This window comes from Thalassophryne amazonica, chromosome 14 (genome assembly GCF_902500255.1).
Source record: "Thalassophryne amazonica chromosome 14, fThaAma1.1, whole genome shotgun sequence".
Taxonomy (NCBI): Eukaryota; Metazoa; Chordata; class Actinopteri; order Batrachoidiformes; family Batrachoididae; genus Thalassophryne; species Thalassophryne amazonica.
This window is the reverse complement of record NC_047116.1, coordinates 20,342,414-20,361,128: the sequence shown is the minus strand read 5'-3', so window position 1 is coordinate 20,361,128 and position 18,715 is coordinate 20,342,414. Positions and strand designations below refer to the sequence as shown.

Below are 18,715 nucleotides of genomic sequence, written 5' to 3'. Positions count from 1 at the left end.
TAACTTTTAGTATTGATTCGGATGCAGCCACATCAGATTACACTGTCGGCTTCTGATATACCAGTTTCATTTTCACTCTTCACTGCTGGGTAAATTCAAGGATCACAAACGCGTAAGAACACACGAAAAATAAATGAATAAAAAAATAAAACACTGTCATCATCTTTCAAAAGCAGTAAAACACAGTATTAGAAGTCACAGTTTATCTCAGTATTAGATACACCGATATTTACAAAGTAAAACGCTGCTGCTTTTTTCACATGCTTTGAAACCTGCATCTTAAACAAATGAAATACGTCCATTAATGCATTGATTGGCAGAGTAAAAGACTCATAGTAAATATAATTCTTACCTCTTAGTTTCAGTGCTTCATCAGAATAAATAATCCACATAAAGCATCTTTTTGATTCAAAACAGTGTCTAAACGCGAAGAAAAGTCCCTCTGTACAAACAGCTGCACCGTAAGAGCTCCTATTCATCACTGAGTCTTGGCGATTAAATTACAGCCACAAAGAAATAAAATAAAATAATGTTAAAATTAGTCCGTTTTGTTTCTGCGTCAAGCGAACTCACTCACTGTAACGTCCAAAGTGAACCTGAACTACACTACCCACAATGCTCCCTGCGTCAACCGCCAATCACGTTTGTGCTTAATGATGCATCATCAGCAAGCGACAGGCAGACAGTCTGCAACAAACACACAACAGACAGACTAAAAGTTTGATTTTAGGGTGTTTGACCGTTAAACTTTGCTCACCTTACCAGCAAAACAATGTTATCAGACTGAAAGTTATCGGAACTAAATGGTGGTTTTAAAATTATCTGAAAAGCTAACCTGCTAGCAAAAACATTAGCTTTGATCATTATCTGTTGTCGGATTAGCTGAATTGTGCCCACCACTGTATAAGTCGCACCTGAGTATAAGTCGCACCTTTTTTCCATACTATCAGTGTTTTAATTTGGGATTTTTGTGCATTGTTGGAGGTGTACTTTTTAGTATTGGCATTTATTCTTTTATTAGTAGAGTTGTAACCGAATATGTAAGTCGCAGGACCTCCCAAACTGGTTAAAAAAACTGCGACTTGTACTCTGGAAATACGGTAATTACTTAATTCAGCCTGATCTTTACATGCTGCGGGTTGATGCTTTTCCATATATGAAACTAACATCTTTGTCAGTGTGATCTGATAAAAAGTTGCCGAAGGATTTATTTGCATCATTTTGAGTTAGGGCCACAATGAATGATTTTTTTCTCCACAATTGATTATCAATTCATTATTTGTTTGTGATTAGAATTTTGAAAACCTGCTGCCTACGATTTGCCCACCCCCCCCCCCCCCCCAAAAAAAAAATGGATACACATTCAGGACTTCAACCCTGATGTAATCCCTGGTAAAAGATTAGATTAGATTAGATTAGATTAGATTAGATAGAAATTGTATTAATCCCTTGGGAAGACTCCTTCAGGGAAACTGAGGTTCCAGCAGCATTATATAGCAGCACACAGGGTAAGAAGCACACAGAGTATCAAAAGTAGAAGTAAAAAACAATTTGCAAAATGTAAATACAAATATAAATTTTCAATTTTGAAATCTGGACAGAAATTGTGTCCGTAAATCTGCAATGGTAGATTGCCCTGAACTGTTACTTCTGTAAAATATCAGAAAATTGTGAAAAAATATTGGTCAGTGTTATTCAGAGCCACAGACAATGCTCTCAAATGCCTTCTTTTGTCTACAACCCAAATACACTAAATTTGGGTTAAGAAGAGAATTTGGATCACTTCTTTAATGGCGCAAAACCAATTATTACAGCAAATTATCAAATTTTAGTTGCTGATTAATCGCACTCTAGTGCAAAAACAAAGAGGCTTTTTTTTTTTTTGGACAGGTGCAACTGATACTCCAGTGGTTAAACTCCGGAAAATCCGACACTTATATCTCCAGGAATAGAAGACCTTGGAAATGGCTCGATGAGGAGGAAGGAGCCACTGTGGCATTATGATAGGCTATTTTTTTTTTTTTTTTGTAAAATGTTCATTTCAATTTCTTTAAGAATTTTCAAGTCATGCAAGCAGATCCACATGCAGACAGACAAACGGATCCAATTGCAACCTTGGTCTTGGGAGCAGGGTGAGGGTAATTATTGTCTCCGGGATTTGCAAGGATAAGAGCAACGTCAGTGTTTGTCATAAAAAGAACAAACACACAGCAGCCATTGGCTGATTCGAGTCAGTGTACATAACTTTGTACAACACTAAAAGACAAACATTTGCCTTCGTATCAATCTCTATTTGTTTAATCTGCAGTCCATGTCTCAAATTAGTCTAAGCATGCTCTTACGGATGTGGTCAGACTGAACTCGTATCTTCTTCCCAGCTGAGATGGTTCGGAGTCACGGAAGCAAATACACTGACGCATTCATGATGTTTTTGTAGCCTCAAAATAAATAATTTCTAAGTTTGTCATTGAATTTACAGTACAAGTTGTTTTCACGGCGGCAGATGATGGACACGTAAATAGTTTACTGTCTGAGGATGATTAATCCACACAAACCTGTATTCACGTGCTGTAGCTGGAACGTGTAACGTGTAGCTGGAAAGGAAGAAAACTGACTTTGTTTGAAGTCACTTACTTATATTTACAGTCTTTTATATGTCCATTTAAAAGAAATGTTAGCAGTCATCATTTACTTTGCTTGGCAAATTTGTGTTTCCAGGATTCAAACATAAAAGGGTGCAATCTTCACAATCTGTTGCACACAGTATAAAGCACATCTTCGTCTTGTTTCGGTTGCTCCCGTTAGGGGGTCGCCACAGCAGATCCAATCGTTTCCATCTCACCCTGTCCCCTGTGTCTTCCTCTGTCACAGCAAACACCTGCATGTCCTCCCTCACCACATCCATAAACCTCCTCTTTGGCCTCCCTCTTCTCCTCCTGCCTGGTGGCTCCATCCTCAGCATCCTTCTCCTATGTACCCTGGGTCCATCCTCTGCACATGTCCAAGCCATCTCAATCTTGCCTCTCTGACTTTGTCTCCAAACTGTCCCACTTGCACTGTCCGTCTGATATGTTCATTCCTAAGCCGTAAAACATGGTCTCACTACTGTCTTGTAAACATTCCCCTTCACTCTTGCAGATATGCTTTGGTCACAGATCACTCTTGCCACCTTTCTCCACCCTACCTGCACTCTCTTCTTCACCTCTCTACCACACTCTCCATTACTTTGGACAGTTGACCCCAAGTATTTAAACTAATCTAATTTCACCACTTCTTCTTCTTGAAACCACGCCATTCCACTGGGCTCCCTCTCATTCACACACATGCACTCAGTCTTGCTCTTCCTGACTTTCATTCCTCTGCTCTCCAGAGCATATCTCCACCTCTCCAGGGTAGACTCACCTGCTTTCTTCTCACACTACAGATCACAATGTCATCTGCAAACATCATAGTCCATGGAGACTCCTGTCTGATCTCATAAGTCAACCTGTCCAACACCACTGCAAACAAGAAAGGACTCAGAGCTGATCCTTGGTCCACAACACCTCCACATTGAATGAGTCTGTCATTCCTACTGCACATCTTGCCACTGTCACACTTTACTTAAACAAGTCCTGTACTACCCTCACATACTTCTCTGCCACTCCAGACTTCCTCATACAATAGCACAAACTCTTGTCTTGGCACTCTGTCATAAGCTTTCCTCTAAATCCACAAACACACAATGTAACTCCTTCTGGCCTTCTCTATGCTTCTCCATCAGTATTCTCAGAGCAAACATTGCATCTGTAGTGCTCTTTTTGCTGTAGTGCTCCATATTACTGCTCACAGATCTTCACATATTTTCTAAGCCTAGCTTCTACTACTCTTTCCCATAACTTCATACTATGGCTGATCAACTTTATGCCTCTGTAGTTACCGCAGATCACCTTTGTTCATGATAATAGGAACCAGCACACTTCATCTCCACTCCCCAAGCATCCTTTCACTTTCCAAGATTTTATTAAACAATCTGGTTAGAAACTCCACTGCCATCTCTCCAAGACATTCCATGCCTCCACTGGAAGTCATCTGGACCAACTGCCTTTCCACTCTTCATCATCTTCATAGCTGCCCTCACTTCATCCTTACTAATCTCTTGCACTTCCTGATTTACTCTCTCCACATCATCTAGCCTTTTCTCTCTCATTTTCTTCATTCATCAGCCCCTCAAAATATTCCCTCCACATACTTAACACACTCTCCCCACTTGTCAGCACATTACCATCTCATCTTTTACCACCCTAACCTGCTCCACGTCCTTTCCAGCTCTGTCCCTTTGTCTGACCAATCAGTACAAGTCCTTTTCTCCTTCCATACTAGTCAGCTTCTTGCACAGCTTGCTAAATGCCTTTTCCTTTTTTGCCACTTCTCTTTTCGCCTTATGCCGCATCTCCTTGTACTCCTGTCTACTTTCGTCATCTCTCCGGCTATCCCAATTCTTTTTTTCCAATTTCTTTCTCCTTATGCTTTCTTGGACATCTTCATTCCACCACCAAGTCTCCTTGTCTTCCTTCTGCTGTCCAGATGTCACAACTAGTGCCTTCCTAACTGTCTCCCTCACCACATCTGCAGTACTGTTCCAGTTGCAAAAAAATTGCTTCCCATCCATCCAGTGCCTCTCTCACGTGTTCATTGAATTTCACATAGCAGTCTTCCTACTTCAGCTTCCACCATCTGATCCTTTGTTGAGCTCTGACTGTTCTTCTTCTTCACCTCTAAAGTCATCCTACAGACCACCATCCTCTGCTGTCTAACTGTACTCTCTCTGGCTACCACCATTCAGCTTGCATGTCCTACACAGTATGTAGTCCATCTGTGTGTACTTTCCTCCACTCTTATATGTCACCCTGTGCTCCTCCCATTTCTTAAAGTAAGTGTTCACCACAGCCATTTCCATCCTTTTTGCAAAATGAACTACCATCTGTCCTTCCATATTCCTATCCTTGATACCATATCTACCCATTACTTCCTCATCACCTCTGTTCCCCTCACCAACATGCCCATTGAAGTCTGCTCCTATCACCACTCTTTCATGCTTGGGCACACTCTCCAACACCTCATCTAACACACTCCAGAACTCTTCTTTCTCCTTCATCTCACAACCTACCTGTGGAGCATATGCACTGATGATATTCATCATCGCCCCTTCAATTTCCAACTTCACTCTCATCACCCTGTCAGACACTCGCTTCACCTCCAACACACTCTTAGCATAGTCTTCCTTTAAAATGACCCCAACACCATTTATCTTCCTGCCCTCAGCATGATACAAGAACTTGAACCCACTGCCTATGCTCCTTTTGCACACACGTCTACCTTTCTCCTCTCCATCATATCAGTCAGCTCGCTCCCTTTACCAGTCATACTGCCAACATTCAAAGTTCCGACTCTCACTTCCACCATTGTACTTTTCCTCTTCTCTAGCTGTCTGTGGACACGTTTTCCCCTTCTTCTTCACCCAGCAGTAGCCCTTGTTTCCAGCACCCTCTTGGGCAATGGCACTAGTGGCGGTATGGAATTCAATTTGTGCTATGCATCTTTAATTTTTTTGGCACGTTTTACACTGGATGCCCTTCCTGACACAACCCTCCTCATTTTTCCAGTCTTGGGACCGGTGTCACAGATTGAACGCCACCCCCCCCCCCCCCCCCCCCCCCCCCCCCCCAAAAAAAAAGATTTGTCCGCCCTGCCTCTACTGTGCGTGCATCATTTCAGAGCTCAGCCGCTCATCTAAGACAGAGTCTCTTCACCCAAAGGGATCAAGTGGATTAATGGGATTATTATCCATCAGATGACAAGATAAAACCTCTTAAATCATTCTAAAGTCAGTTTTAAGCAGAAACGAGGCCGTTTTAAGCAGAAACAATGCAATACTTGGTGACGCTTTGAAATGACAGGCTCGCAGTGAATGCATCAGCTAGCACCTTGTGCAGCTGCGGCACTCTGATCGCTTCCTTTGTCTTTTATGATGAAATAATGCTGAATTTATGTGGAAATGATTGTTGTACAAAAGTTTCAGATATCTGTCGCTGAGATAGATGATGACTGGAGTGCAGTTTGAAGCAGAAACGAGGTGATAATCCGTGAACCGCAGCTAATGATGCATGCTCAGTGAAGGCAGGGCAGACCCCGATTTTTAGTGGGGACCGTTTGGTCTGCGACACTGGCATTCAGAATGTACTGGCTGCAACCCCTATGTGGCTGAGTACACCCCATGTGGCTGAGTATACACAGTATAAAGCACATATCACAATTATATGTGAGGCATGTCCAACTCCTGTTTCCACGGCACACAATCAGAGCGCAAAGGTGAGTCGCATGGTGCAAAAGAGTTGAATTTACCATATCGTTGTACCGGAGTATAAATCACATCTCTGAACAAATGCCCCTTGAAGAGGAATAAATATATATATAAGTCTCCCTGAAGTATACGTTGCACTGGAGTATGTCACACCTTTTTCTGTATTATTAGCTCTTTAATTTGGGATTTTTGTCCGTTGTTACAGTTTATATTATTTATTCTTTTATTTTTTTTTACACTCAACAAAAATATAAACGCAACACTTTTGGTTTTGCTCCCATATTGTATGAGATGAACTCAAAGATCTAAAACTTTTTCCACATACACAATATCACCATTTCCCTCAAATATTGTTCACAAACCATCTAAATCTGTGATAGTGAGCACTTCTCCTTTGCTGAGATAATCCATCCCACCTCACAGGTGTGCCATATCAAGATGCTGATTAGACACCATGATTAGTGCACAGGTGTGCCTTAGACTGTCCACAATAAAAGGCCACTCTGAAAGGTGCAGTTTTGTTTTATTGGGGGGGATACCAGTCAGTATCTGGTGTGACCACCATTTGCCTCATGCAGTGCAACACATCTCCTTCGCATAGAGTTGATCAGGTTGTCAATTGTGGCCTGTGGAATGTTGGTCCACTCCTCTTCAATGGCTGTGTGAAGTTGCTGGATATTGGCAGGAACTGGTACACGCTGTCGTATACGCCGGTCCAGAGCATCCCAAACATGCTCAATGGGTGACATGTCCGGTGAGTATGCCGGCCATGCAAGAACTGGGACATTTTCAGCTTCCAAGAATTGCGTACAGATCCTTGCAACATGGGGCCGTGCATTATCCTGCTGCAACATGAGGTGATGTTCTTGGATGTATGGCACAACAATGGGCCTCAGGATCTCGTCACGGTATCTCTGTGCATTCAAAATGCCATCAATAAAATGCGCCTGTGTTCTTCACCCATAACAGACGCCTGCCCATACCATAACCCCACCGCCACCATGGGCCACTCGATCCACAACATTGACATCAGAAAACCGCTCACCCACACGACGCCACACACGCTGTCTGCCATCTGCCCTGGACAGTGTGAACCGGGATTCATCCGTGAAGAGAACACCTCTCCAACGTGCCAAACGCCAGCGAATGTGAGGATTTGCCCACTCAAGTCGGTTACGACGACGAACTGGAGTCAGGTCGAGACCCCGATGAGGACGACGAGCATGCAGATGAGCTTCCCTGAGACGGTTTCTGACAGTTTGTGCAGAAATTCTTTGGTTATGCAAACCGATTGTTTCGGTAGCTGTCCGAGTGGCTGGTCTCAGACGATCTTGGAGGTGAACATGCTGGATGTGGAGGTCCTGGGCTGGTGTGGTTACACGTGGTCTGCGGTTGTGAGGCTGGTTGGATGTACTGCCAAATTCTCTGAAACGCCTTTGGAGACGGCTTATGGTAGAGAAATGAACATTCAATACACGAGCAACCAGCTCTGGTTGACATTCCTGCTGTCAGCATGCCAATTGCACGCTCCCTCAAATCTTGCGACATCTGTGGCATTGTGCTGTGTGATAAAACTGCACCTTTCAGAGTGGCCTTTTATTGTGGGCAGTCTAAGGCACACCTGTGCGCTAATCATGGTGTCTAATCAGCATCTTGATATGGCACACCTGTGAGGTGGGATGGATTATCTCAGCAAAGGAGAAGTGCTCACTATCACAGATTTAGACTGGTTTGTGAACAATATTTAAGGGAAATGGTGATATTGTGTATGTGGAAAAAGTTTTAGATCTTTGAGTTCATCTCATACAAAATGGGAGCAAAACCAAAAGTGTTGCATTTATATTTTTGTTGAGTGTATTTTGTTTCTTGCTTTGATTCCTTGGAAAGTCCTATGTAAATAGTTATTGTAATTATTTTTAATGAACATGTGATGTTTCCACATATAAATTGCATTAGAGTACAAGTCGCAGGACCTCCCAAACTAGTAAAAAAAATCTGGAATTTATACTCTGGAAAACAGAGTAGCCAATTTGCCATGGGTGTGTTTTGATCCTAACATGATTTAAACCAGAGACTGTCATCCATCATTGGTTTTTCTGATGAGCCAGCATACACTGGAATGCGCCAACCACACAAACTCCCTGAGTTGGTGCTGTTGAACCCCTCATTTCTGCAGCATCTTTTCCTCCATCTCCACCCACTCATCCATTGCCATGACAAGTGGGGGTGCTGGGGTTCCCCCTATTGGAAAAGCAGGCGTCACAGCACTCAAAGTTACAGGCTTCCTGCATAAATTCATTATTCACTTCTCCATGCTGCTGTGGGTCAGAAATCCTTGTCCATGTCTGACTGTTTATTTTCTACAAATTTTATTTGTCCGGCTTGCTTATTTTTGGAATTTAAAAGTCCTTATTTTAAGTAACAGGACATGCTGTGGAGTGCACATGTGCTACACTAAGTTCCTGTCTGTTCTTAAACTCTCTCCCACTGAAACACTGTCTTAAAATGTGGGTTCCACCTACAAATAAGGTCCCAGTTATACTCCAGTGTGACTTGTACTCCAAAAAATATGGTAGTAGAAAAACTCTGCACTTGACTCTTGATGAGGTTTTTCATGTTTTTTTGTTGTTGTTTTTTTGTTTGTTTTTTTGACAAAATCTCTTTTTGCTGCCTCACGTTACCAGTGCAACAGCACTGCAACAGGCCACACCTTATGTTAAGACCAACACACCCTTTGGTGCACAAATAAGTGGACTTGTGGCTTCTACTTAAAGAATGTGGGTGGCTGGGTATGAAAATGATAACGGTCTTGGCTGTAAACTGCACTGACACTTGCGCTGTACTGTGCACTGCTTTGAGCTAAGGAGAAGACAGGGCCAAAAGACTTCCTCAATAAATGTGTTTCCCTCGCCAAAGTTCAGCCTACTTCCCACATGTGAACATTTAAAGGAACTGTCCAGTAAATTGACCTTTTCAGCCGTTGCATCTCCAGAGCGTTGAAGACTCATCTGGCTTATGCAGCTACATATGAAGTGATGTAATAATTCTGCAACAGTTTTTGGTTACATTGTACAGTTTCTCATTCTTCCTCAAGGATTCAAATCCATACTGGACCTTATCTGTCAAGAAGAAAGCCAAAAACGCCTATACCTCCTCGATGGTCCATCTGCTGTCTCTCATTTTTGTTCTTTTGCTCTTGCTCTGGTTTCCATAATCTGGTTGGCGGATGTTAGTGTCATCTTCGCCCATGTGAGTTAACATCCAATCAGCATTGAGCCTTATCTAAAGGTTTTCCAGGGCCAACCCCAGAGCAGGGACTTATCTTGCCCCTGAAAAAGACCCCCAAAACATCACCTTTCCGAGCGGTCCCTGCACTGCAGACGGGCTTCATGCTATGTAAAAATTCCCGTTGCACAGTGGTTTGGGGAGTGTATTTCTGAAGGATATAACATTTATGTCAGTTGTATCCTGAAACCGGCATTTGCACACTTGCATCTGATGGAGGTTTTGAAATGAAACACGCCCCTTGAAGGATTATGACATATTCCGTCTAGAACTGCAGACGATCCACCCCGTGAAATGGGACACAAAAAAATGTGCAAATATGTCAAATTTGTGGCTCCAGTCTGAGACATTAATGGCTCAAACAAGTGCTGCAATTTCTGGAAGGTCACCAAGCCAAAGTTATTACATGTCATTCAAATATTAAAACAGCCTTCACATTAATGCAACTGTAAGACCTCTTAAGACCAGTTTGTGGCAATTTAATCAATATATAATGCTTTTTTTTCCCTGTAAATGCAGTGTGCCTTTAGGTGACTGTGGCACTGCAGAGCACTTCAGTGTCTGCTGGTAACGCAAGAAGGCTGAAGTGTGCCTCAGAACAGTGGCAGCTTTGGTCTGAATGAAGCCAGTATGTTGCACAATCAGAGTTGTGGGCTTGTGGTTGACGGGTCCCCTCGCGGGAATGGCAGCGAGGGAGAGAGTGGGCTGAAGAACGATGCCGTACCAACCCAAGCATGAAGCCCTCCACATGAATGAATGAACAATGAACAACAGCAACTGTTTTGCCATGCGCATGCATTTGTGTGCGTGCATGTGCATGTTAGGATGGACGGAGGGTGAGGTGAGCGTTGGACGTGATGTTCAAAGATGAGAGCCGAGGTGCAGCTCATTGTACTCGTGGGCCTGCAGAGCACAGAATGACGTCAGCACGAGCAGCGGCAAAAAAACACACAGACACAAGTGTTTACGCGCCTGTGGATGTGTGGGTCTGTTTGACTTGGATGAGGAGGCTGAGTTTGAAGAAATGCTCCCTCACATGCACACACCCTTACAGAGAGCAATGAGTTCTTTGTGTTTTTACCCCTTGGCCCAAACAAAGTTTGGCAGAGGAGCATTGTTGTACCCTGTGCTGGCCGCTTGTTTGTCCGTCCTTATGTTCTGATGTTTAGACACCACCGAGCTCAAGCACACACTGCTATTTTTGGACTAATGTTCTTGGGTTAGATGTTGCGCAGGAAGATGCCGCAACATCTTCTGAAACTTTGCCACCAGTTTTTGATCAGGCTTTGTCTTTCATTTCTTGCTCCTTTGGTTTGCATCTGTTTCTGCAGCTGTCAGGAGTTAATCTGAGGCCAATTCTCAGCAGATCTGTTGGTGGCATGTGTAGCACATGGCCAATTCATCTCTATCTTCTTCTCTGAAGTTGTTGTGTCATCGGTTCCATTCTTGTTCTCCTGTGGAGTTCATGATTGAGATGGTATTTGGCCAAATATTATGGAGAATTCTTCATAGACATCTGTTCTGGAAGGCTTCTAGGTTGTGGTTGATACTCTTGGTCATCTTCCATGAGTCTGCCCCATATAACAGAGTGCTCAGAATGTTACTCTTGAAGTGTTGGTGCTTGGTTTTCAGACTGATGTTCCTTAATCTCTTCCCCATCCACTGTTTCTTGGTACCAAACTTGAGGCCCAAACTACTTGCATAGTTGGCAGTGTGTTAGACTTTGCCCACATGCCCTGATGTTGATGTGATGTTTGCAGTATGATATCATCTACGTGGTTGAGGGCTTAAAAGATGTTAGGACTGATAGCTCCTTCCTAATTTGTACTGCAGAATAGAGGGACAGGTATAAAAAGTCAGAGCAAGTGAATAACTGGGATAGGAGTTGGACTACCAATATATGGAGAAGGCTTCAACTCCAGGTGTGTGGTTCAGGCTACCTGTCTGTGTCCTTGCATAAAACACTTCATTTGCATTGTCTCAGTCCACCCAGCTATAAATAGGTCTGACCTTTCCTGGGAAGTAAGTTGCAACGGACTGGTGTCCCGTCCAGGTGGACTTGTAGACTTGCACGCCCTTCACGCTATGGTATCATGGGATAAGCATCAGGTTGATGGGTCTCAGAACCCGTATAGAACTTTTGATAAAGTATGATCTTGATGAAGCTCAAGATGGGCAGCACGGTGGCTTAGTGATTAGGACTGTTGCCTTACACCGAGGAGGTCCCAGGTTCTCTTCATACCTGTGTGGAGTTTGCATGTTCTCCCCATGTTTGCCTGAGTTCCCTCCAGGTGCTCCGGCTCCCTCCCACTTCCAAAGACATGCAGGTTATGTGAACTGGTGAATGTGTTTGTTTGTCTATATGTGTCGGCCCAGTGATAGACTGGCGGACCTGTCCAGGGTGGACCCAGCCTCTCACCCAATAACCACTGGGATAGGCTCCAGCCCCCCATGACCCTTAACTGGAATAAGACCTTTTAGAAAATGTATGAAATTCTACATCTGAGTCTCGATCCACAGCAACCATATGAATGCAGTAATTACAAATTATAAATGACGCTTACTTTATAATAAATAAATGGTATGATTAGACAGAAGTAACACGAATGTACAGCAAAATATACATCCGTCAGGATCTGTTTTGTGATAAATATGTTTCGTTTTGCTGCTGTTTTAATGTCACAGTGTTCTTGCACAGTATTATTTTTTTGCTACTTCCAAAGTCAGGAAAAAGAATCAGACCCCTTTATTAGAAGAACATCGTGATCTCACTGCGGTTGCTGTGGCTCGCTAACAAACTTCAAAAGGACTTTGCCACAGAATCCACAGACTTCATTTCCTTGTGTAGTAGTTCTGATTACATCTCAGTAGTCAGGATAGACAGAGGCTTATTCAAAATACAAATCAGTGTGACTGTAGCGGTTCTTCATCTGTTGCTCTCTTTTTTCTTCTTCTTCTTTTAGAACTTGTTGTCAGAGATGATCAGCAAGCTGCAGAGTTCAGCGCCTCACTACGTGGAGTGTGTGCGCCCAAACGCCAGCCGTCAGCCAGACAGCTTTGACAGCTTCCATGTGTCGACCCAGCTGCAGTACATCGGCGTGCTGGAGATGGTGCGCGCGATCCGATACGGATACCCCGTCTGCCTGCCCTTCCTAGGCTTCCTCAGCAGGTCAGTGTCAGCTTGTTGGGTTGGAAAGAGCTACGGGTCAGCATAAGGAGCAACAGAACATCTTCTTCCATCCAGGATGGGTCTTAAAAACTTCATATTGTTCGCTTTCCGATGCGAGTTGATCGGACCTGCTGCTCTCCGTGCAGGTCACGGTGATCTGCAGAAGTTGAGATGTGACAGCGTGAGCAGGTTAGAGTAAAGCTGTGTAAGCTCCACAGCGTATGCCGTGTCTGCTTTCCACAAATGATTGCAAGGCCGTGAGGTGAACATGATCACAGCACGCTGACACATTAACATCGACAGGTCAGAGTAACCCTCACCGATAGAAGCACACAGTAACCCTGAGCAGCTTTTTTCTTTCTTTCTTTCTTTTCTTTTTTTTTTTTTTGTCAGGGTGCAATGGCCATCCATCGCAGCCGCTATCACATTTCCTGTGTCAGCTCGACACACACACATTAACCCATTACAGTCGTTGTGTAGATGGTCTCCGTGTTCCACACTTTAATGCTTCATCATTATCCTTCCTCGTCGCCTCTTTGCAGAGCTCGTTCTCGGTGTTCCTCTAACTCCATGTTTCAGTCTTTTTACACTCTATGGTCAACTTGTTTTACCTTTCTGTTCAGTAAAGGAGGGAATGATGTGTTCCTGCTCTTTGTCTTTTCTCGCTGTTTGAATCCCAATCACTCCGAGAACCGGCGGAGCACCGAGAGGATTTAGTCTCTCTCTCCCTCTCTCTCTCTCGCTTGCTGAGGATAAAAGGATTAACGTGAGCATTCCTGCCAGATAAGAAGAGAGGGAAAAACTGCTCACGAGTCCCTCAAAAGTTTCCACTACCATGTTGTAAACATCACCACTTCAACGCTGTGTTTGAGGTCCTCCAGTTCAGGATACACGTGCATAAGGCAGCTTTTTTTTTTCCATCCAGTATCGACTCTGCTTCTCTGCAGCCTTTAACTTTATTTATCAGAAGGTCATATGAGGACAGTCAACATCCTGTTTGCAGCGTCTTTACTCGCTAATTCATACAAGTCAAATCAAGTGACGCCTGTGAGCATGCACTGGCGCTGTGCTTCGCCACAGACCGTATCTATACTGGACAAACCCGCCGTAACATCACACACAGGCTTTATGAAGAGCTGGTTTGAAGCTGAAGATGGCTGGTTTGGGATGTCGCCATATTGGCATCGCCAGGTTTTGCCTAACTTCCGGCAACCTAAATAATGGTTGGGACGTGGACAAGAATGGCCTGATTTGGGCAAGTAAAATGAAGCCCAAACGTGCCTACTATCTCACAGTTACCAAACTAGCTAAGGCTAACATGCTTAAGCTCAACCTATGGTGAGACCACTGTCTCATAGGTCTGTAAGACTTAGTTACTGCCAAGGTTAGAGATAGCTTCGGTTAAGTTCACATAACATTTTATGGATGAAGATTTTGTATCAATTCTTTCAATTATATTTTGATAAGTATTTTGTTCAGATAGCAACAGTATTTTTATTGTGTTTTAAGAAAGTTTATTTTTTGGCTTCTATGTCAGTAAAATGTATCTCAGTACTTGAACCATGTCCTAGTAGCTCACTAAAATAGACTGCATAAAATAGACTTCAGGTCTAGTTTGGCTCCACCTAGCTGGCAGCATGGTGACTGTTGTCTATTACCGCTGCAAAACGCCCACTCTGATTGACATTGAATGGCAAGTTGTTGTTTTGTCTCTGTCGCTTGCTGTTGCTTGTAGCTAATATGGTAAAAAAAAATAACCATCCATTTGCCAGGTGAAGTGTGGATGCCCTATGATTTGCCTCAACACTGGATCTTGCATAAAAAATGTGCTGCATGGCCAAAATGTCAAAACCAATGCTTTCTCACAGTGCAAAAAAAAAAAAAAGACCTAAACTGTTTTGTTGTACCAGGCTGTAAACGTGTTTTTCTCTGCTGTAAAGTTTGACTGTTTGACATGGGCTTCTGTGGGGATTGACTCTCTTTTGGAGCCAGCCTCAAGTGGCCATTTGAAGAATCTCTTAGATTATCTCAAATATCTATTACTGCACACTGCACACATTGAAAGAATGCACAGAGGTGAGCTCATTAGCAGAGGATTGTGGGTTTAATTCCCAAATCAAACAGTAAAAATCACTAAGGCACCATTGAGCAACATGTGTAATCCCTAAGTTGTTGCCAGTGTGCAGTTTATTTTATTTTATTTTATTTAACCTTTATTAACCTGATTAGTCCCATTGAGATCGAGACCTCTTTTGCAAGTGACACCTGGACATTTATAAAGTTTAAAGTTGTGCATCATGCATGGCTGCAGCCTGCACATCGGCAAGTGGAATAATTCAACACACAATAGCACTTAGCACGCCCCTCCAAAAAAATAATGTTGAGAAAACGTAAAACCTCAAGGTAACAGGCTGCTCAGACGGTTTCGAATTTACTCAACCTGTTTAACATAAAACAGCCAAAGAGGGAAACACTGCAGATCTCCATATCACAACACCTGAGCCTGGACAGGAACACAATGACCCCCTAATGCACTGACTTCACCGGCAGCAGGTGCATTCTGGGTATTTTTGGGTCCCCCTCGTACGCTGGCCAGTATTGGGATTAACAGGGTCACAGCGAGTCAGACCAGAAAATAGTCTGGATTAATGCAATGAGAAGTGCAGTAAATCCAGTTCAGCCAGAGCGCATTAAACGTCCACCACACGTGTAGGATGCAGTAATATAACGCACAAACCACTGTTTTGTGTGAACTGGCGTTGTGCATATGTGCAGTGCTTTGCGAGTGTATTTTTTTTTAGCTGACGTGCTTCTGTGTTGTGTGTCTCAGACGTGGTTGTGTCCACTTTAAGGTGAAGAAAAGCAGCTAATACAAAGAAGTCATTCAGGCCAGTCTAAGTGCCATTCATATCTTTCTCTTCCTCCGGTCTCAGCACAGACGGGACTCGTGAATGAAAACAGCCACAGAAGGAACCGCTGCAGAACGGGGGTGGAATGCTCGTCAGTCTTCACACAACGCTTTTTTCTTAATCACCATTTCAGCTGTCTTTCATATCGATCTTTTTCTTATATTTTTATCCTTTTTGTGCCTTTCTCAAAAGCTTATTTAATTTTATTCACCTCTCTTACACTCAGACGATTTCTAATTTATTTTCTTGTACCCATTAGAAAGCTAATGGGTAATCGTACCTGTGGCCATGAAGACAGTAAGCACCATGGCAGTCTGACATTTGACCCCAGTGTCCTTGACCTATATCCAAATGACTGGGCTCTGGCTCTGGATGACCTTGCCAGGGCATTTCTAGAATCCACCTGTGTTAGCCACATTTGGTCCAAATCGGGTTGAAAATCAAATTACTTGATCTTCACTGAAATTTATTATTTAAAGGTAATTTTCATTGAAATACTGAGTTTGATAGAAATCAATCAAAGGCTCTTGGAGGGGAAGAGTAACAAACAGAAAAGTAAACATGAACTCGGCCCAAATCAATGACCTATGACAAATGTGAACTTTCTGGGTAATTCCAGAACAATCCCATTTCTACGTATATCAGTGCCAAATTTGGGGTAAATCAAAGTGAAAAAGCACAATTTTGACTGTAGTTCCCAATGATTTAAGTCTGGTAAATTTAATTTCATCTGGGCAATTCCAGAAGCCACCTACACACTGCATCCGTGCCAGATTTGTTGCAAATCAAAAACCTTTGACCTTCTGGAATCTATCACCATATGTGTGTCATGTTTGGTGCAAATTGAAGTAAATAGCTTAAATTTTGATTTTGATCTCAGAAACTGCCACCCCAGTAACTGACCTTTGGAAAATCTGACCTTCTTGGGCAATTTTGGAACTCATATCCATGTTTGTCAGGTTTGGGTTTGGGGCAAATTGAAGTCAAAACTTAAATTTTAACCTTTGACCTCAATGCCTTTGACCCTAATGATTGACCTTTGGTAAATTTGACCTTCTTGGGCAATTTTGGAACTCATGTCCATGTGTGTCAGGTTTGTATTTGGGGCAAATTGAAGTCAAAAAGTTAAATTTTAACCTTTGACCTCAATGACCTTGACCCTAATGATTGACCTTTGGTAAATTTGACCTTCTTGGGCAATTTTGGAACTCATGTCCATGTGTGTCAGGTTTGGGTTTGGGGCAAATTGAAGTCAAAAACTTAAATTTTATCCTTTGACCTCAATGACCTTGACTCTAATGATTGACCTTTGGTAAATTTGACCTTCTTGGGCAATTTTGGAGCTCATGTCCATGTGTGTTGGGTTTGGGGCAAATTGAAGTCAAAACTTAAATTTTAACCTTTGACCTCAATGACCTTGACCCTAATGATTGTCCTTTGGTAAATTTGACTTTGTTGCCAATTCCACAGCCAACCTACATGTGTGTGCCATGTTTTGTGGACATGGCAAGTGAAAATATAATTTTGATCTTTGACACCAATGACCTTGACATTTGCCAAACAAACCTTTTAAGGGCAATTTTGGGGTTGACCGTCAACTAAATATCAGGCTTGGGAGCAAACACACTGACATAAAGGTTGCTCAAATTGTAGGAGGATTTCCTGGTCCTTCACCAAACATAACAACAGGCCAATAAATCAGCCTGGTGATCTCCAGGTTGCTCCATAATCACAAACATAAACACTCACATAACGCAGAGCCACATAAGCTGCTACGCTAGCTCATAGCTAGCTACGCTAGCTCATAGCTTTGGCTCCACGTCAAGGCCCCTTGTGTCTTGTAAAAGTGGGGGCCATCAGTGGTTTTTCACATCCGTACAGGACAGCGCTCCGCTTTACGGACTTCCGCTCTGTTTTACGGACCCAGCGGGATGCCGTCTGCTGGTCTGGTATTATCATACGGACGGCGGGTTAGCCAGAGTTCATCCAGGCTCCACTCCTGTAAATCATCGTGCACTGACTGCTGACAGCTCAAGTCGGTCGTACAGCTCCAAAAATTTAAACTACATTTATTTTGTTTGTGGCCACTGGTAGTTAGCACATCATATGAAGATATGCATGAAGGAAAATAATACTGATGTCTGACCTCTTCAGGGAGAAATCATGTATTTTCTGGAGTAAAAGTCTTTTTGTTTGTTCGTTTGGTCTTTTTTTACGAGTCTGGGAGGTCCTGTAACTTCTACTCCAGTCAGACACATACTGAAAAATGTTATTTGTTCTTAAGAATATTAACTGTTTTCTGGAGTATAGGCTGTATGTTTTTTTTGTTTGTTTGTTTGGTCTTTTTTTACTAGTTTGGGAGGTCCTGTGACTTCTACTCCAGTCAGACACATACTGAAAAATGTTATTTGTTGTTCTTAAGAATATTAACTGTTCTCTGGAGTATAGGGCGCATGTTTTTTTGTTTGTTTGTTTGTTTGGTCTTTTTTTACTAGTTTGGGAAGTCGTGTGACTTGTACTTCAGTCAGACACATACTGAAAAATGTTATATGTTGTTCTTAAGAATATTAACTGTTTTCCAGAGTATAGGCCGCATGTTTTGTTTTTGTTTTTTGTTTGTTTGTTTGGTCTTTTTTTACTAGTTTGGGAGGTCCTGTGACTTATACTTCAGTCAGACACATACTGAAAAATGTTATATGTTGTTCTTAAGAATATTAACTGTTCTCTGGAGTATAGGGCGCATGTTTTTTTGTTTGTTTGTTTGGTCTTTTTTTACTAGTTTGGGAAGTCGTGTGACTTGTACTTCAGTCAGACACATACTGAAAAATGTTATATGTTGTTCTTAAGAATATTAACTGTTTTCCAGAGTATAGGCCGCATGTTTTGTTTTTGTTTTTTGTTTGTTTGTTTGTTTGTTTGGTCTTTTTTTACTAGTTTGGGAGGTCCTGTGACTTGTACTTCAGTCAGACACATACTGAAAAATGTTATATGCTGTTCTTAAGAATATTA

The 18,715-nt window shown here is 42.6% G+C and overlaps 1 protein-coding gene across 4 annotated transcripts in view; it reads left to right on the top strand.

The window, feature by feature from the left end:
- Window positions 1-18,715, top strand: part of myo16 (myosin XVI) — a 236,115-nt gene that overhangs the window by 170,388 nt on the left and 47,012 nt on the right. For all 4 annotated transcript variants that reach the window (XR_004564741.1, XM_034185981.1, XM_034185980.1 and 1 more), the window contains exon 27: window positions 12,592-12,797. Coding sequence is in view for 3 of the 4 variants with exons in the window: in XM_034185981.1 (XP_034041872.1) it covers window positions 12,592-12,797 (206 nt within the window). In the remaining variant the exon portion in view is untranslated. The remainder of the gene's footprint in view (window positions 1-12,591; window positions 12,798-18,715) is intronic.